This window comes from Jaculus jaculus, chromosome 3 (genome assembly GCF_020740685.1).
Source record: "Jaculus jaculus isolate mJacJac1 chromosome 3, mJacJac1.mat.Y.cur, whole genome shotgun sequence".
In the NCBI taxonomy this organism is placed as follows: Eukaryota; Metazoa; Chordata; class Mammalia; order Rodentia; family Dipodidae; genus Jaculus; species Jaculus jaculus.
Window position 1 is genome coordinate 174,811,260 of NC_059104.1, and position 20,570 is coordinate 174,831,829.

The following is a 20,570-nucleotide window of genomic DNA, read 5'->3' on the forward strand; positions in this document are numbered from 1 at the left end:
GCACTCACTTGCAATGTTTGCTGGCGCAGATTTGATTCCCTAGTACCTACATAAAGCCAGATACACAAAGTGACACATGCATCTGTAGTTTGTTTGCAGCAACAAGAAGCCCTGGTGTCTGTGTGTGTGTGTGTGTGTGTGTGTCTTTGCAAATACATAAATAGATTGGACAACTTCATTCCCCAGATTCTTTTTTTTAAATTTTTTATTTATTTATTTGAGAGTGACAGACACAGAGAGAAAGACAGATAGAGGGAGAGAGAGAGAATGGGCGCACCAGGGCTTCCAGCCTCTGCAAACGAACTCCAGATGCGTGAGCCCCCTTGTGCATCTGGCTAACGTGGGACCTGGGGAACCGAGCCTTGAACCGGGGTCCTTAGGCTTCACAGGCAAGCGCTTAACCGCTAAGCCATCTCTCCAGCCCCATTCCCCAGATTCTTTGAGCATCCTGACCCTGGGAACTTCTAACCAACTACTTTCCGTCTTAGAGTCCAGTCTTCTGCCATTTCACCTTCTCTTCTTGCCCAAGCCTTTCTCCTGCACCCATTCTTTTCCTAGGTCCAGCTATTCTGTTGTCACTTATCATTTAACTACCAGAGAACAACTTCTAAATTCCTAATGCCTAGCCAAGCAGAGCAATCCAGTTTCCATGTAGCTTTTCTATTCCGACTGTGCCATAATCACAAGGCCCATTACTGAGGCAAAAGAAAAATCCTTTGAGATGAATTCTGCCTGCCCGGTTATCTATGGCATAAAACCACCACCGTTTCATAATAGAGATTCTCTGGGCCAAGGCAGGACAAGATGTCTTGGAGTGTGCATGGCTGGTCCCTCTGTGATGTCTGGTACTGAACTAGGGAGAGTAGGCAGCAGAGTGGCTTGAAGCACTAGAGGCTGTAATCATTTGAAGTGTTCTTCATTCGTGTGTCTGGGGTCTGGCTGTAGGCTGGCCCGTCTGGATCTGCCAACTGAAGAATGTATATTCCCTTATCCTTACAGCTTAGGCTTACTCCAGCATAGCAGTCTCATAGTGGCCAGGCTCTAATGTGGTGGCTCAGGGCTCCAGTGAGCAAAGTAACATCAGGAACACCAAAGGGCTTTTTATTAAATTGACATAAAGACCTAAAGCATACAGATATGAGTGAAGATCATAGATCTCAGTAGGGGGAAGAGTCAAGATGTTGCAACCATGCTTTAAAACTGCCACATGGCCCCCTCCCACAGAATGCTGCACCCCACTCCTGGCACAGATAAGGGTCAAAGGTTCTTTGTCTAGGGCATTGTTAGACAACTCCTCTTCTCTGGCCTGGAGTCACCTTTGGGATGTCTAGGGTGTCAACTTTCAGCTCTGTGTCATGACACCAGGCCTGGACTTTGTTTCTGTTTCTAGGGGTGTCAGGATTTGGAGGTGGACATCTGGGAGCTCAGTGCACCTGCCACTGGCTCTTATGGGCATACAATTCTTGTACTGTGCCAACTAACTGGTTTCCTGGGGCGGTAACCCCAGTGGGCTCACCCAGGTAGCTGCAAGGGAGTGGCAAACAGTGCCAATGTCAGTCTCAGGAGGCCTCTGCGATTGCTGGTTTGGACCATTTTTGCTGCTGGGTAGAGCAGGATCTTTCCTTGAGGAAGGTCCTTTCTCCAGTCCTATTGTGTTTCCATCAATCCTTGGAGAAAGGGCTTCCCTAGAGCATTTCTTAACAATAAATGGTGCCAGAGCAGTAGATATGTTCTGTAGTTTCTGTGGGAGAGCTCAGACACTCCCAACAAACTCACCCTACCTAGTCATATAGTCCTACCTAAGCAGTAAGTCCTCACATAGGGTAACAAAGTAGGGGCTTTGTTTGTTTGTTTTGAGGTAGGCTCTCACTCTAGCCCAGGCTGACCTGGAATTCACTCAGTAGTCTCAGGGTGGCCTCGAACTCATGATGATCCTCCTACCTGGGCCTCCCAAGTGCCAGAAGTAAAGGTGTGCGCCACCATGCCAGGCTTAAAGCAGTTTTTGAGTCTCAATCCACTACTTGAGAGGTCACCATTAATTAAGATGTGGTTTAGAGGGCTGGATGGATGGGTTAGCCATTAAGGCGTTGGCCTGCAAAGCCAAAGGACCCAGGTTCAACTCCCCAGGACCCACGTAAGGCAGGTGCACAAAGGGCACATGCATCTGGAGTTCATTTGCAGTGGCTGGAGGCCCTGAGTGCCATTCTCTGTCTGCCTCTTTCTCCAATCTCTCTCTCTCTCTCTCTCTCTCTCAAATAAATAAATAAAACTGATTTGCAAAAAAAAAAGATGTGGTTTAGAAACCATGGTGCTGTGCAGGACTCAGTCCTTTCGTGTGTCTTGGTAAACTCCACAGGACACAGTAGGCGGCCTGCTTGGTATATGCAGTATATTGCTGAGTGTCTGGTCCTTAAGTCAGCAGGGAATCTTCAGTGGTGACAAACTCAAAAGCAATAGGGACCATGTAAGTTATATTGAGAAAAGCTGGCCTTGTGGGTAATAGTGTGCTCCCTGAGCAGAGAACAAACCCCGTTTTCTTCTTTGTCACCCTGAAGGCAGCCCAGATTTTCTTAGTATTCAAGAGAGGACGGAAAGCTAGATCAAGGTGTACCTCCTGGTTTTTAAGGGCTGTCAACTTATTCTAAGTAAAAACATTGTTCAGCGAAAACGCACTTGAGAGCGGAGGCAACAGGTGTGTGGCTGTGGCCAGCTGCAACTTCTGTCACCCCCACGGTCAAGTCGGCTTTACTGGAATTTGTTAGGATCCTCTCGTTAGGGGACCTCACACCCTGCCTTCTCTCACTGCACTTCGCCTCCACACTATGAACGTGGGCCCCTCCCATCGACCCTGACCCGGTCGGGAAGTTAGCCTAGTCTTCCCCCCAACAGCCGCATTGAAAAGCCCTTAGTCTTCTGTGACCTTTGCAAGAAGATTACACCTGTAATCCGCGCAGCCAGCAGCCCACGGTGGGGGAAGGGAAGGGGAAGAGGGGCCTGAGGGACAGACGTTGTGCTCATCTTTCCCTGAGCCCAAGGCAGGGGCACAGAGTACACCTCACTTCCGGATGAGCCAAGACAGCTGGACGTTTTCCAACGGGTTTTTTAGTAGCAATGAAGGAAAAGCACAAAGGGACATAAAGAGAACGAAATGGCCTAGAAACGGGAGTGTTTACAAGAGCTTGGTTTTGGAGCCCTAGAGAGCCACAACATGCTAGCTAGTGGGGCCCAAGGGATCCCGTGGGGGAGAAGTGGAGTGGATTTCCACTCTCGTTTAGCAAGGAGGTGGAGTGAAGAGAGGAAGGGACAGTAGTTAAAACAGTGATTCCCAAACCCGGCGTGGTGGTGCACGCCTTTAATCCCAGCACTCAGAAGGCAGAGGTAGGAGGATCGCTGTGAGTTCAAGGCCACCCTGAGACTACATAGTGAATTCCAGGTCAGCCTGAGCTAGAGTGAGACCCTACCTCAAAAAAAAAAAAAGACTCCCAGGCTGGGAAAGCAGGAGCAGAATCCCGGAAATTAGGGGGTGAGTGGGTATTTCTATTCCCAAGAAAGGGGAGAACTCGTGGGTGAATGGTGGGAGGGGAGGCGACAAAGACTGTCGCGGGGAAAAGGTGGTAGCATATCTGCAAAAGAGACCCTGAGCGCAGGGAGAGTGTACTCCCTTGATGCCCACGCGAGCGCCTCTTAGCAGTCTCTATCCTGGGAAGAAGGTTTGAAAGCAGCGGTACCCGGGTGACGCCGGAAAAGATGGAGCGGTTGCCATGGCGACGCGGAGCACACCTCGGAAATAAATAAATAAGCAGCTAGGGCTGCGGCAGGCAGCCGCTCCCCCGCGGGAACCACGCGCGGAGGAGAGGGACCCCCCTCGGGCCCGGGTCCCCGCGGCCCGTACGCCCTCTCCATTGGCGGAGCCGGAGGGGGGGTTCACCCCCCGGGGGGCGAATGGTACAGTCCTCCGCCCGCGCCCCAGCCCCAGCCCCAGCCCCACGGGCAGCGAGCAAGTGAGCCGGTGAGAGCCCAGTGCCGAGGCGGCTATGGAGGGAGTCAGCAGCCATCGGACCCTGTCCTACAGCCGCTGGAGCTACGATAGGTAGGGTGCGCGCACGGGTGATGGGCACCCCAGGGCCCTCCGGGTGGCTCCGCGTGGGCGCCACTGACGCTCGCGATGCTGCGGGCGCCGCGGCCTCGGAGGGTGGAAGCGAGTGCGAGCACCCTGGGCCACCAGGGCTGTGGACTCCTGGGGTCACTTGGTCCCCCAAGTTATCTGGGAATTTGGGTACCCAGGGCTTCGCCAATCGCTAGGATGCTCCGGCGAAGGTGTCCTCACACCTGCGGGCCAGAGCTGTCGGAGGAGGGCACGTGGGCACTGAGACACGCGAGCTGCCACATACCCCCCTCCCCGAGCCCGCTTGTCCCGTGGGTAGCAATGGTCACAGAACCCTTGGCAGGTGGGGCGGCAGGGAGGGGTGGCGCAAGGAGGGGCGCCCCAGAGCCAGGCCGCGCCCCACCCCGCACGGTCGGTGTGTGTACCCGGCTGGACATCGCCCGGGGACGAGGGTTGTTGGCCCCCGGGGGTGGAGTGCCCGGCTCGCTGCCCCTGACCTGCGAGTAGGTGCCTGCTCGGCCGGGCGCGATTGCGGCCCGAGGCCGGATAGCAGAGGTGGCCCCGGGTGCCCGCAGGGTGGCCAGGCTGCGCGCCGGCTCCACGGGGATGAAAAGCGGCTGCTGGCGTGGGCGGATTGGAGCCGAGCTCCCCACGCATTCGTCCTGGAGGAAGAAATCATCCTCCCTGGAGAAATGGGGAAAAAATCAGGACAAGAGAATTGAGATGTCCATAAAGCAAAGGAGATTTATTCTGAGAAGATTATATCCGTTCTGTCTTTTGGGGTGTGTTAAATGGCAACCTTTTATTTCAAAGGAAATCATGCTGATAGTAGGGTTTTTTGGTTTGTTTGTTTTTAAGTTCAAACCCGATGGGGATCTTTAGAATTCTGGAGTTAAATCTCTGCTTGGTGGCTTTAAATGGTCAAAACTGGAAAAGAAAGTTTAGTAGCTGGACAATCCATCTCTGCCTTCTTCCCTTCTCTCTGAGAAGCCGAATGCATCCCTATGCTTGTTTTCCAAGATTCAGAAGAACTGGGTCCCTCCTTCTCAAGGCTAATTCCGGAGGATTTTTCTTCACTCTCCCTAGATCTCACCTCCCATTGAGCACATTTCTCTCCTCCACGGTCACCTTCTCTCTTTACTGGGTGGTGGTCTACAGACCTGTGCAGGGGTCTCCAGTCTCCTCATGATGGCTACTCCGGGCCCACATCTTTCTCTGCGTTCACTGCCGCCTCTGGGGAAAAGTATCTGCCTGCAAGGGCCCGCTGATTCTCTTTCCTTAGCAAGCCTTCAAAGAGTCCACAGATGAGCTCTCTGCAGTGCCCCCGCCCTCCAGCCCAGTGAGCTTGCCATTCTGAAAAGCAGAGTCCTGTCCAGGGAAGAACTCAAAAATGGTCATAATATTAAACTCAAATAACAAAACATACCAGCTTACTTCATATCGCAAATCATACGTTTATGTATCTATTCAACGTGTATGGAGCGCAAACTGAGTGCTGGGCCCTGGAGATAAGAAGATAACAGGACATAAATCCTCCCCCAGATGAGCTTACCGTCTAGAATGTTGTAGAAGTGAGTGCCAGCCTATGTCAAATGCCTAAGCACATATGAGAGAAAAACTTAAAATTAAGCTAGTTCTCAATAACTAATTTTTCCCTGCACAAACAAAAGCAGACACTGAACTTAAACCAAGTTCAAGACCCGACTCTATCTAACTTACCATAGACCAAGGACTTCCTCTTTTCTGGACCTCAGTCTGTTCATCTGCAGACTGGGGAAGTATCAAGCATTAAGGTCATTAAATATCAAGGGTAAGCCCAGTGTGGTGGTGCACACCTTTAATCCCAGCAGTCGGGAGGCAGAAGTAGGAGGATCTCCATCAGTTCAAGGCCACCCTGAGACTACATAGTGAATTCCAGATCAGCCTGGGCTAGAATGAGACCAAACAAAAAATAAAATAAAATCAAAAATTTTTTTAAATAATAATAAAATCAAGGGTATAACATGCTGTTTGGGATGCAGTTTTATTAGGACATGTTGTAAATGTCTCTAGGAACCACCATTTTCAGAAACTCAATTTAAAATTTATTGTTCTCCTCTTTGGAGGAAAACATTTGCTGGAGTTCTATCCTGAGAACTCTTTTTTTTTTTTTTTCTCATCTCAATACCCAGGCAGTTTTGCAAAGAAAAAGACTTCCTTGGTCCATGTTCAAACTAACTGAATCAGGATATTAGAACCCTGAACTGAGTGTCTGTGCAAAACTTCCCAGGGTTGACGCAGCTGGCTTGGCTGTCCTTATAAGCCAGGTCTACACCACTCACCTCCATTTTCTAGCTAACATTTTTTTTTTCCTGGCGTAGGGTCTCACTCTGGACCAGACTGACCTGGAATTCGCTATGGAGTCTCAGACTGGCCTTGAACTCACAGTGATACTCCTACCTCTGCCTCCTGAGTGCTGAGATGAAAGGCGTGCACTACCATGCCCGGCTAACACTTGATTTTTAAAACATAGCCATGGAGGGCTGGGGAGGCAGCCACAGGTGAAGCCCTCAGGCTCTCTAGCCAGCCAATCTAGCCTACTTGACAAGTTCCAGGGCAGTGAAAGAAACTGTCTGAAAAACAAAACACAAAGACAGATGGTGCCTGAGTCATGGCATTTGAGTTTGGCCTCTGGCATCCACACACATGCACATGTGCACGTGCACACACATCAAAAACCTGAACTAAAAAAGTCATGCCTCAGGCTGGAGAAATAGCTTAGAGGTTAAAGCGCTTGCCTGCAAAGCGAAACGATCCAGGTTTGATTCCCCAGGACCCACATAAGACAGATACACAAGGTGACGCATGCGTCTGCAGTTCATCTGCAGTGGCTGGAGGTCCTGGCTTGCCCATATCTGTGTGCGCCCCCCCCCACAAATAAGATAACATAAAAATATTTTTAAAGTTGAAATAAAAAATCACACCTCAATAAAGCCATTAAAAATATTATACAAGGGCTGGAGAAATAGCTTAGAAGTTAACATGGTTGCCTGCAAAGCCAAAGGACCCAGGTTTGATTCCCCAGGACCCACATTAGCCAGATGCACAAGGGGGCACACGTGTCTGGAGTTCGTTTGCAGTAGCTAGAAGCCCTGGCATGCTCACTGTCTCTTCCCCCCCCCCCTTTCTCTGTCAAATAAATAAATAAATATCAAAAAATTATACAAGCAACATATGTATAGGGTACAGACACATTGAGTGAAATCTTATGATTCTGCTTCCCCGCCCCCACCACTACAAGTTACCACGTAAATAGCTGTTACTTGCCAAACCTGTTCTCTGGCATCTGTCTCCACCACACCTTTGAACCTGGGAGACCACTCTTCTTCAAGTCCCCATCCAAGTTAACATCTTTGCATTGTGCTTATTTAAGCCGTTTGCCCTTTGCTTCTGGGGTCATACATGCATCAGTTATATGTCACTGTGTAACAAAACACTCCCAGACTTAACAACAGGCACTGTTAGCTCAAGATTCAGTTGATCTGGACTCAGTGAACAGTTCTTGTGGTCTGGGTCAGGCATTGGAATCAGCATTCCTGAGCTGGATTTGCTCCTCTATCTGATGTCTCTGCTGACAGGGCCAGAACACCTGGACCTCTCTCCAGATGCTCTGTCAGGTTTGTTTCTATGGTGACAAAGGAGTTCTCAGTGAGAAAAGATGCAAGACCTCTTGAGGCCTAGCTTTGGTACTTGAGGCTACTGCTGTACCACACTGTATTGATCACAGTAAGTCAAAATGCCAGCCCACATTCAAGAGAAAAGAGAAGAAGGTTGGCCTCTTGAAGGGAGAGGTTCACACCATGTAGGACCATGCTATACTTAACCACATTGTGCCATCTATGTGTTTTTTTTTTTAAGTTAAATTAAAAAAAAAATGATTGACTCTTTTGGTCCCCACTGTCCATAATGAATTTATGCCAAAGATTTTCTGTCTTTCATTCTATCCCATTCCATTCTATTCTCAGACTTCACCCCCTCCATGCATTTCATAAAGAACTTCATGCCTTCAATCCTTGTATATATAACATTCTTCTTTCACTAACTCTGTGTTCCCTAGCATCCTTTCACCAATTGGCATGTGTTCTCCATCTAGTCATTTCACCTGTATGTTCTTCTTGCTCTCTCTCTCTCTCTCTCTCTTTTTTTTTTTTTTTTTTTTAGGGTAGGGTCTCTCTGGCCTAAACTGACCTAGAATCCACTATGTAGTCTCAGGGTGGCCTCAAACTCACAGTGATCCTCCTACCTTGGCCTCTGTGATTAAAGGCAGAAGTTACTGTGCCTGGCCCCACCAGTTTTTAGGGAGGTAAAGTGAGGCAACGTGTGTAAAATGACTGGTACAATGAAACCATCAGCAACTCCATTGGTTTTTCAACAGCTTAGCATTCAGTTAGCCATTTTGTCTCCATTCAAGCTCTAGACATTTCCTAAGAGATGTCAGTGATCAAACGAGGGCTTCTCACTGATCATTTCTGGGTCTTCCCATTCTAGAGACTTCCCTCCACCTATTCACATGATAAATTCCTATGTTGACACCTAGACTTGCTTCATTTCCGACCTCTTACCCAGTCATATCCCATACTCTGACCTCAAGGCCCCTCACGTCTGCGCTGCTCCTGCCTCACCACAGGTTCCTCTGGGGCCTTCATCTCTGTGTTTTCCTGGTCTGCTGATCTTTCCCTGGCCTCCTTTTTTTCTCAGCCTGGATGACATGGTGGATTATTCAAGTCCCTCATTGTCATTTTCTTTCTTTCTTTCTTTCTTTCTTTCTTTCTTTCTTTCTTTCTTTCTTTTTTATTTATTTTTTTTTATTTTTCAAGGTAGAGTCTCCCTGTAGCCCAAGCTGACCTGGAATTCACTATGTATTCTCAGGGTGGCCTTGAACTCATGGCAATCCTCCTACCTCTGCCTCCTGATTAAAGGATTAAAGGTGTGCGCCACCACGCCCGGCCCTCATTGTCATTTTCATTCCCTTACTAACTCCAGCCCTGCACAGATTCATGTTCTCCCCATGACATGAGGACACCATCATAGAAATGACACAGCTATGCAGATTTTCATCATGTTTATAGTCTTCATCTTACCTGAGTCATCTACATCATCTGTTGTGTGTCATTCTATTTTTATTTTATTTTATTTTTTAATGATATTTTTATAAATAGTTATTTATTTATTTATTTATTAGAGAGAGAGGGGGGCAGATAGAAAGAATGGGCACACCAGGGCCTCCAGCCACTGCAAACGAACTCCAGATGCATGTTCCCCTTGTGCATCCAGCTTATGTGGGTCCTGGGGAATCAAATCAAGATCCTTTGGCTTTTCAGGAAAGCACCTTAACTGCTAAGCCATCTCTCCAGCCATATTTTTATTTTTCCATAGCTGACTTCTCTCCTGTTGCCCATAACAGTTCTTCAAAACCTTCATCAATCTCAAGATTGCTTGTTTGCAGTGTGAGAGCATGAGCCTAGGGCTTCGCATATGGTAGGCAGACATTCTACCACTAAACTAACCCCCAGCTTTCTTTCTTTCTCTCTCTCTCTAAGTTTTCTTGATATAGGGTCTCGCTAAGTTGCCTTGGCTGGCTTTGAACTCACTATATATTTCAAGTAGACCCTGAACTTTTGCTTCTCCTGCCTCAGCCTCCTGGGTTATTGGCCAGTGCTAGCAGGCCTGGCTGGAACCCTTCTCTATGTGATCCTTGTATCCACACTCCCAGATTCTAAGCACTGACCCGGCTTGCTCCTCAGGAAATGGGCCACATCAGACACTATCTGAAGTTACCTCTAATTTCACATACTTCCACTCTACTCTAGTCAGTCCCTGTGAGACTTTTTTGTTTCCAATTATTTTGCTATTGTAAATATTTGTTATGAAAAGCATCCTTGTTTGTATAACATCTTTCCCTCATGTCCAATCACTTGATAAGCACAAACTCCATGAAGAAAGGTTGTTAAGTTTCAATTTTTGGCTATTGCCCAATTACCTGCAGAGGAATCAATTAATTTCTGTTCCCACAGTCATTCACTTTAATTTACAAAGCAGAGGGCAGAGTTTGACTGCACGGAGGAGCTGGAGAGGGGCGGGTTGCGCCAGAGTGTACCGTGGTCATAGGAACTGATGTGGTGTGTCAGCCACTACATGAAAAAGCAAAGGAATGTATTATGTGACTAACAGAGAAGAATGTCCCAGGGAAAGAGCAGCAAGCAAGTGAAAAGATTTTGATGTAAGAATGTGGCTAGTGTGTTGGCCAGTGGATCTTTGCTCCTCTTGGTAATACTTCCTTCCTGTTTCTGCCCCAACTGCTGAACCCCACACCCATCCTTGGAAAAATGCTGATTTGGTCTGTTTGCATGTCATAGAAGTTGTATAAATGGTATGTACCCTTGCTTCACTTGGCTTCTTTCACATAGCTTGATAACTTTTACATAGCATCTTTCTCTTTTTTTGCTTATGCATGTAATATGGTACACGTGGGGAGGTGTTGCGTATGCACATGTACATGCCCTTGAGGTGCCCTGTGCACTCGCCTGTGTCAGGGTGCATTCACCTGCAGTGGCTGAGTGGAAATTCCAGTGTCCCAGTCCATCACTCTTCTGCCTGTTCTCATTTGAGCTGGAGTCTTTTACTGATCCCAGAGTTTTTTGTTGTGTTTTTCATGAACTTCCTGGTCTCTGCTCCCCTTTGAAACGAGGGTTACAGATATATGAGGCCATGCCCAGCCATTAATGTGGGGCCTGGATATTTGAATTCATGTTGTCTCAGGCCCTCATGTTTTCACTGGAAGTGTACTTAACCTTTGAGCTGTCTCTGCAGTCCAGTATCATTATCTGATGTTCTTCCTTGCTGCATGAATCAATAGATCATTTCTTTTTCCTGCTAAGCAGGATTTCATTATATGGGTATAACAGTTCTATCTAGTAACCCTTTGGTAGACATTTGGATTGATTTTATTTAGTTTTGGAGTATTAAAAATAAAGCTTTTGAGGGCTGGAGAGATGGCTTAGCAGTTAAGGCATTTGTCTGCAAAGCCAAAGGATCCCGGTTTGATTCTCCAGGACCCAAGTAAGCCAGATGCACAAGGGGGCGCATGCATCTGGAGTTCATTTGCAGTGGCTGGTGGCCCTGGTGTGCCCATTCTCTCTCCCTCCTTCTCTGCCTCTTTCTCTCAAATAATTAAATAAAATATATTTAACAAAATAAAGCTTTCAAGAATAAGTCGCCAGGTGTGGTGGCACACACCTTTAATCCCAGCACTCAGGAGGCAGAGGTAGGAGGATTGCTGTGAGTTCAAGGCCACCCTGAGAGTACATAGTGAATTCTAGGTCAGCCCAGGCTAGAGTGAAATCCTAACTCGAAAAAAAAAGAGAGTAAGTCTATGCATGCCTATATGTTTTTATTTTTCTTGGGCAAGTAGTTAACAGTGAAATAGCTGCACCCATATGGCAAGTGTATGTTTTACTTTAAAATTTTTTAATAGTAAGTACTTTATTTTTATTTATTAGACACAGAGAGAGAATGGGTGCACCAGGGCCTCTAGCCACTTTGCAAATGAACTCCAGATGCATGTGCAATGGGCTTATGTAGTTTCTGGGAATCAAACCTGGGTCCTTAGGCTTCTCAGGCAAGTGCCTTAACCACTAAGCCATCTCTCCAGTCCCTACAGTTAACTTTTTAAGAAAACTGCTTGACCTTTCCAAAGCAGATGCACCACTGGACATTCTCATGAGCAGTGCATGGGAGTTCCAGTTCCTCCACATCCTAGGGACAGCTGACCCAGGCAGTCTTTAATGTTAGCCATTCTAATAGGTACATGAGGGTATGTCATTATGATTTTGCATCTCTGTATTGACAGATGACATTAGGCATCTTTTCCTGTGTTTATTTGCCATCTGTATGTCTTTGGGGGCCGAGTGTCTGTTCCCTGTTTTCAAATTGGATTGTTACCTTGTTGGGGTTATATAGTACCTTTGATATTCTGGATGTATGTCCCCTTTTCCAGTGTGTGTGTGTGTGTGTGTGTGTGTGTGTGTGTGTGTGTGTGTAGACAGGCTCTCAGGTAACCCTCTCAGGCTGGCCATAGACTTGCTGTGTAGCTAAAGCTTGTCTCCAATTCCTGATCTCACTACCTCCATGTGTTAAGTGCTGGGAGACGGCAAAGTTCCACCACACCTGCTGAATTCGTGTACTTGGTTAGACATATAACTTCTAGTGTTTTCTCTGAGCCTCGTTGCTTTGTTTCTAGAGCAGAAAGTTTCTCCTATGGATGAAATCTAGTTTATCAGTTTGCTCTACTATGGATGCATTGTGCTTTTGGTGTTGTATTTAAGGAATCACTCCTAACTAAAAGTGGCAGAATCAATCGCCGTGCCAGCCAGCTTCAGTTTGGACCACAGTTCACAGACACGAAGTCTTCCATGGACACTATGGCAAGCAAAACCACAGTCAACACAACTTTTGTATGATTAAAAACAAAGTGTGGGGCTGGAAAGATGGCTTAGCAGTTAAGCGCTTGCCTGTGAAGTCTAAGGACCCCAGTTCAAGGCTCAATTCCCCAGGACCCACGTTAGCCAGATGCACAAGGGGTCGCACGTGTCTGGAGTTCATTTGCAGTGGCTGGAGACCCTGATGTGCCCATTCTTTCTCTCTCTCTCTCTATCTGCCTCTTTCTCTGTCTGTCGCTCTCAAATAAATAAAAAAGTAAACAAAAAGTATTTTTTTTAAAGTGGGGCTGGAGAAATGGCTCAGCAGTTACAGCACTTGCCTGTAAAGCCTAACCACCCAGATTCAATTTCCCCAGTACCTATATAAAGCCAAATGCACAAAGTAGCACATCTGTCCCTCCTCTTCCCTTCCCTTCCCTTCCCTTCCCTTCCCTTCCCTTCCCTTCCCTTCCCTTCCCTTCCCTTCCCTTCCCTTCCCTTCCCTTCCCTTCCCTTCCCTTCCCTTCCCTTCCCTTCCCTTCTCTCTCTCCTTGCAAACGAATAAAAGCAAGAACTTTGTTTGTTTTGAGGCAAGGTCTCACTCTATCCCAGACTGACCTAGAAGTCACTCTGTAACTTAGGCTCGCTTTGAACTCATGATGATCCCCCCACCTCAGCCTCCTGAGTGTTAGAGTTAAAAACATGCACCGCCACGCCCGGCAAAGTTTCAATGCACGAACGTGCTCTAATTTGATCATGACCTCCTTCCATTAGCTTCTCTGGCCCTGCTTGTCCCATCCCATCCCACCGAACCCACTCCTCTGTTCAGGCACTCCTATTTTGATGTCTCTCTCTTTTTGTCCTCCTCCACTCTCTACCAAATGTTGATGTACTACATATGGTGCAGGTCTCGTGACAGTAACAACATCTACTATGAAGTTATGAATGCACCAATCACTTCATGCCTGGAGGACAGTGCCCCAGAGTATTCCTCCTCACCTTGCAGCCCCCAGGTTCTTTCTGTTCCCCGTTCCACATTGTTCCCTGAGCTTTGGAGAGCACGAGAGAGAGCTCTCAACAGCTGCTTGTTCTCAGCACTTGGAAGAGCGTTGAATCTCCTCACTACCCACAGCTACTTCCAAAGAGAAGCTCTTTGGCCAACAGTGAGAGCAGCACTAATATTCTGCTGCCGCCTCCTCTCTTGTCTTTTTATGTTTAAATTTAGGTCTATGCTTTGTTAATTGTTTTAAATTTTATTTTGGTGTTGGGGATTGAACCCAGGGCTGGTACATGCTGGGCAGGCACTCTATGCTACATTTGGAGTTCACTTGTTCTATAGTTTTGTTGTTATTGTTCTTATTGTTGTGTTTTGTTTTTAATTTATATTATATTTATTTATTTATTTATTTGAGAGAAAGAAGGGGGAGAGAGAGAGAGAGAGAATGGGTGCGCCAGGGCCTTTAACCACTGCAAATGAATTCTAGATGCATGTGCCCCCTTGTGTGAAAAAAAAAATCAAACCATGATCCTTTGGCTTTGGAGGCAAACGCCTTAACCGCTAAGTCGTCTCTCCAGCCCCTTGTTTTGTTTTTAGAGACTGGGTCTCACTATGTAGCTCTAGCTAACCTAGAAGTCACCATGTAGACCAGACTGGCCTTGAACTTTTGGTAACCCTTCTTCCTGCCTCTGCTTGTCAAGCTCTAGTATTACAGGCATATACCATCATGCTTGGCTCATAGGGTATTTTCATTCAGAAATAAAAGTTGTCTCAGCACCTCTTTTTTTTTTAATGTTTTTACTTATTTATTTGCAAGGAGGGAGAGAGAATGAGAAATGAATGGGCATGCCAGGGCCTCTGGCTGCTACAGATGAACTCCAGACACACCTGCCACTTTGCGCATCTGGCTTTACACAGGCACTGGGGAAGTAAAGTGCTGGGAATTGAACCCCTGTCATTAGGCTTTACAGGCAAGTGACATAACCACTGAGCCATCTCCCCTCCAGTACCTCTTTTTTTTTTTTTCTTTTTTGGTTTTCTGAAGTAGGGTCTCTGGCCCAGGCTGACATAGAATTCACTATGGAGTCTCAGGGTGGCCTCAAACTCACAGCAATCCTCCTATTTCTGTCTCCCAAGTGCTGGGATTAAAGGCATGTGCCACCACGCCCAGCTCCTCCAGTACTTCTTGAAAAGACTTTTCATTTTGCCACTTTGAGCCTGTGTTGACAATCAAGACTGAATGTGGTGGCATAAGCCTGTTCGCAACCAGAAGGTCACTTTAACTCAGTCATTAAGGCCAGCCTAGACAACACAGAGAGAACCTGACCTCAAAAGAAAGTAAGCAAAGGGAAAGAGGAAGGGAGGGAGGACAGAAGTTATCTTTATGTCTAATCTGTTCCATTGATCGGTTTGTCTTTGTGGATATGGATAATATACTATATCAGTTTCCATAGCTCCAGAATAAATATTAATGTCCAATAGTTTATGACCTTCAACTTGGTTCTTTTTCAAAGTTGTTTTGACTGTTGCAGGTCCTTTTCCTTCCTTTTTTGGCTTCTTAAGGTAAAGTCTCACTCTAGCCCATGCTGACCTAGAATTCACTATGTTGTCTCAGGGTGGCTTTGAACTCTTGGTGATCCTCCTACCCCTGCCTCCCAGGGATCAAAGGTGTGTACCACCATACCCGGCTGATAATGAGCTTTAAATTCAACCAAGGCAATAAAAAATTAGTCTGCTTGGATTTTGGGTGAGATATTATTGACTCCATAGTTTAGTATAGGGAGAGTTGACATCCTAATATCAGCCCATCTGATCCATGAACATATATATCTGTTTATTTAGATCACTGAAATTTCTCTTAGATGTATTTTACAACTTTTAGTATATAGGTCTTAACTCTTTTGTAAGATTTATCCTTAAGCATTGCATGTTTCTAGATGATATTATTATAAGTAGTCTTTTATAAAATTTCAACTTCCAATGATCTGTCGCTATGTGCAGCAACATAGCCAGGAAGCTTCAATTGTGACAAGTAGCATTTTTGATGGTTTCTCAGAGTACAATTCAGTGGCATCAGCTATGTTCATCGATGTAATCATTATCATTATTTCTAAAATATTTTCCTCATTCTCATTATCGTTCTCCCCTAACCTCTAGTCTATTTTCTATTTCTATGGTTTTGCCTCTTCTATTTCATGTAAATGAAATAATATAGTATTTTTCCTTGTGTGTCTGCCTCTTTCACTTAGCTAGATTTTCAAGGTTCACCCTTGTTATACCAATTATAAAATCTTCATTTTTTTCTTGATTGAATAATATTTCATTGTGTACATAGACCACCCTGTTTATCCATCCCCCAGTGGGCAGGCCTTGAGTCACTCCGTTCGTCTGGCCGCTCTGGACCTGCCCTGTGAACACTGTTGCTCATGTACCTGAGTCTGCTCTGGGTCTTTGGGTTCATATCGAGGAGCAGAATTGCTCGATCATGTTGAGTCTATGCTTTTTTTTTTTTTTTTTTTTTTGCATGAGTTGTTGCAGTCAGGTACACATTGCTGGTAGAAATCACCTCATCAAGAGCAGTTTGGGGAAAAAAAGAGGTTTATTTTGCCTTACAGGCTCGAGGGGAAAGCTCCATGATGGCAGGGAAAATGATGGCATGAGCAGAGGGTGAGCATCTCCCCCTGGCCAACATCAGGTAGACAACAGCACCAGGAGTGTGTGCCAAACACTGGCAAGGGGAAACTGGCTATAATGCCCACAAGACTGTACCTAACAATACACTCCCTCCAGGAGGCGTTATTTCCCAAATCTCTATCAGCTGGAAACCTAGCATTCAGAATACCCAAGTTTATAGGGGACACCTGAATCAAACCACCACATTCTACCCCTGGTCCCCATAAACTGATGGCCATGCATGATGTAAAATAAAATGCATTCAGTCCAACTTTCAAAGTCCCCATAGTTTATATCAATCCCAATGATATTAAAACATCCCCATAGTCTAAGATCTTTTAACTGAGCCATAATACCAAAAAATCCCCCAAAGAAACCCATAATGGCACAGAATAAACACATTGCAAAAGATGGCATTGGGCAAAGCAAAGAAATATTTAACCAGTACAAGATTTAAACAGGACAAATATCAAATTCTGTAGCTCCAAGTCCAACAACTCTAGCCAGTGACAAATCTCCAAGCCCAATAAGTAATTCTAACCAGCAACAAGTCTCTGGGGTTCCAATTTGGTCCCTCCAGCTAGGCTACTCACAGTCCTGGAAAACTTCATCCGGCAAGTAGCTCTCCTTAGCAGGCATCTCGTGGTCCCGGCATCTCCATGGGGTCTCCACTACAATCCACGGCTCATCCTCATGGTCTTATGAGGTCTCCATGCAGGCAACCAGCAAACATGTTTCACACTGCCCATAGCCATTTCCGAAACACAAGACTATGTTGAAAACTCAGTGACCCTCTCTTTCCTGAAGTTCTTATACTCCATAATACTAGGTGGGGTGCCAATTTATTAATCCAGGGGGGAATAAAGCTGACTTTGAAGAACAGGACACTCCTTGAGCACTCAGGCCCCTTCAAAAGAGTCTACATTCTTCCTGTTGCCCCAGCGCAGGTCAAGTGGCCCAATCTATCTCAAAGGTTGTAATCTCTCAATTGCAGCTGAATGGGCAGCAGTTCACCCAAAGATTTTTCTTTCTCTGTCATATCCCTCTGCTCACACAAGTTCCTTTCTATGTAAAGCAACCCTGCACAACTTCTCAGGACACAGGCATAACAGCAAGCTTTTCACACAAACTGCCTCTAGCCAGATCCAAGCAAAGCACTTTCTCACCCTCATAAGCCAAACCTCACAGTCCATAGTTCTTACTGCATTCAGGTCTTTCAGCTCTGACCAGAATAGTCCATTAAGCTGTACTTACAGCACTGCAAGGCAACTCTTGGGCCAAGGTTTCAAATCCTTCCACATTCATCTTGAAAATCAGCTCCAAAAGGCCAAAGCCACACAGTCAGGTGTCTAGCAGCAATCCCACTCCTCGGTATCACTTTACTGTTGCAGTCCAGTTCACATTGCTGGTAGAAATCACCCAACCAACAGCAGCTTGTGGGAAAAAGAGGTTTATTTTGGCTTACAGGCTCAAGGGGGAAGCTCCCTGATGACAGGGAAAATGATGGCATGAGTAGAGGGTGGACATCACCCTCTGGCCAACATCAGGTGGACAACAGCAACAGGAGAGTGTGCCAAACACTGGCAAGGGGAAACTGCTATAACTACCATACACCTGTGCCCAACAATACCTTCCCTCCAGGAGGCGTTAATTCCCAAATCTCTATCAGCTGGGAACCTGGCATTCAGAACATCCAAGTTTATGGGGGACACCTGAATCAAACTGCCACATGCATGTGTATTAGTCTATGTGGTGTGTTCACGCACAGCGTGTGAGGAGAATGTCAGGCATCCTCTTCTATTGCCCGTCTGCATTGTTTCTCTAAAACTCTGGAGCTGCCATTTATTTATTTATTTATTTATTTATTTATTTATTTATTTATCAATCAGACTGGCTGACTAGTGAGCTCCAGTGATTTTCGTATATCTGCCCCTCCCAGGGCTGGAGTGACAGGCATGTGTAGCCGTGCCCAGATTTTTCCATGGATGCTGGTAGTCAGACTCAGGCCCTCTCAGGCCCTCACGCTTGCATGGCTAGCTCTCTCCCACTGAGCCATCACCGCAGCCCCTCAGCTTTTATTGTTGTTGTTGGTTTTTGAGGTAGGTTCTCACTCAGGCTGACCTGGAATTCACTATGTAGTCTCAGGGTGGCCTCGAACTCATGGCAATGCTCCTACTTCTGCCTCCCAAGTGCTGAGATGATAGGCATGCCCCACCATGCCTGGCTTAACTTTTTTTTTTTTTTAAGAAACCACAGAATTGTATCCTACTGCGGCTGTACCACCAGCAATGTGCAGGGGTTCCATTTCTCCCCAGATGCCTCTCAGCTTCTGTCACCATCCTACTAGGTATGAAGTGTGTCCCTTTGTGGTTCAGATTTGTGCTTCTAAGTAACAAATGAAAATAAGTAGTGACATCATTTATTATACTTATCTCCATTTGTATGTCTTGAAGAAGTATCCATCAAAATATTTTGCCCATTTTTTTTTCCAGAAAGAGAGATAAAGAACAGGCACTCAGGGCCTCTAGCCACTGCAAACAAGCTCCAGAGGCATGCACCACTTTGTGCATCTGGCTTTACATGGGGGCTGGCGAATCAAACCCAGGTCATTAGGCTTTCAAGCTAGCACCTCAACTGCTGAGCCATCTCTCCAGCCCCTTTGTCTATTTTTATGTCAAGTTGTTGTTTTGTTATTGTTAAGTTATAGGGATTTATTTGTATATTTTGAATATTAAGCTCTTAAAAGATGCATAATTTGCAAATATTTTATTCTACTCTGTAGGTTGTCGCTTTCTTGATAAAGTCAATTGAAGTATAATAGATTTCAATTTTGATGAAGTCCATTTTGTTTATTTTTTTTCTTTATTCCCTATGCTTGTGGTGGTACACGTAAGAAGCTATTGCCAACTCAAAGGTCATAAAGATATCCCTCTTTTCTTCTGTTTGGGGTTTTAGAGTTTTTCTATAGATCAGTGATCTGTTTTTTTTTTTTTTTTTTTTTTTTTGTTTATGTTAGGAAGTGAAGCTCCAAACTTCATTCTTTCACACATGGAAACCCATTTGTCCCAGGACCACTAGCTGGTGAGACTAACTTCTCCTGCTGAATCGGCCCGGCACCCTTGTCTAAAACTGATCTACCCTTGATGTAGAAGTTTATTTCTGAGCTCTCAATTCTGCTCTATTTATATTCCCTTAAGCCATTATTGCACTGTTTTAATTGCTGTAGCTGCATGTCTTTGTATTGGGTTCTGCACAGGAGGGCAGCAAAGGGAGCATGCCACGCCACATTCCTAGGGACAAAAGAGACTCCCAAGAGGCTGGATCACTGAGATGTCATAAAAGGCTTTAGAGCTTAAATCTAGGCATTAGACCTGGGTTCACATCATAATTCCATCTCTTACTATGTAAGCACAAGCCAGTAAGAGGAAATCCTTATTGCTTTTCTGATTATAAAAATCATATCTTGGGCTGGAGAGATGGCTTAGCAACTAAGGTGTTTTCCTGCAAAGCCTAATGACCTGAGTTAAATTCCCCAGTACCCACTTAAAGCCAGGTGCACAGAGGTGCATGCATCTGGAGTTCATTCGCCGCAGCTGGAGGCCCCAATGTGCCCATTCTGTCTCCTCTTCTCTTCTCTCTCTGCTTGCAAATAATAAAAATATTTTAAAAATTAGCCTGGCATGGTGGCTCACACCTTTAATCCCAGCATTTAGGAGGCAGAGGTAGGAGGGTCACCGTGAGTTCAAGGCCACCCTGAGACTACATAATGAATTCCAGGTCAGCCTGAGATAGACTGAGATCCTACCTTGAAAAGCCATTCGATTTTTTAAAAATCACATCTTAATACATTTTTGAGAACATAGCTTCTACTTGTAAAAAGAAAAGAAACAAAGATCAAACAACTTCAAGTTGGATGTAGTGGCACATACCTTTAATCCCAGCACTCTGGAGGCAGAGGAGAATTGCAGTGAGCTCGAGGCCACGCTAAGACTACATAGTGAATTCCAGGTCAGCCTGGGCTAAAAGGAGACTCTACTTCAAAATGATAAAAAAAAAAGTCAAAGTGGGGCCTAGATATATGTATGTATGTATGTATGTGTGTGTGTGTGTGTATGTATGTATGTATGTATGTGTATATATATATATATGTATGTATGTGTATATATATATATATATATATATATATATATATATATATATATGTGTGTGTGTGTGTGTATATATACACACACACATACATACATACATACAGTCTTTCATTGACCTGGAGCTTGCAATTAGGCTAGACTGTGAGGCTAGCAAGCCCCAGGGATTTGCATGTCTCCCCCTCCCCAGCCCT

At 45.6% G+C, this 20,570-nt stretch overlaps 1 protein-coding gene across 1 annotated transcript in view; it reads left to right on the plus strand.

Annotated features, from left to right (window-relative positions):
* The first annotated feature begins 3,966 nt into the window (after positions 1 to 3,966).
* Positions 3,967 to 20,570, plus strand: part of Tub (TUB bipartite transcription factor) — a 111,645-nt gene continuing 95,041 nt past the window's right edge. Inside the window, exon 1 of the mRNA XM_045145905.1 lies at positions 3,967 to 4,090. Coding sequence (XP_045001840.1) covers positions 4,035 to 4,090 — 56 coding nt within the window. The 5' untranslated portion in view covers positions 3,967 to 4,034. The remainder of the gene's footprint in view (positions 4,091 to 20,570) is intronic.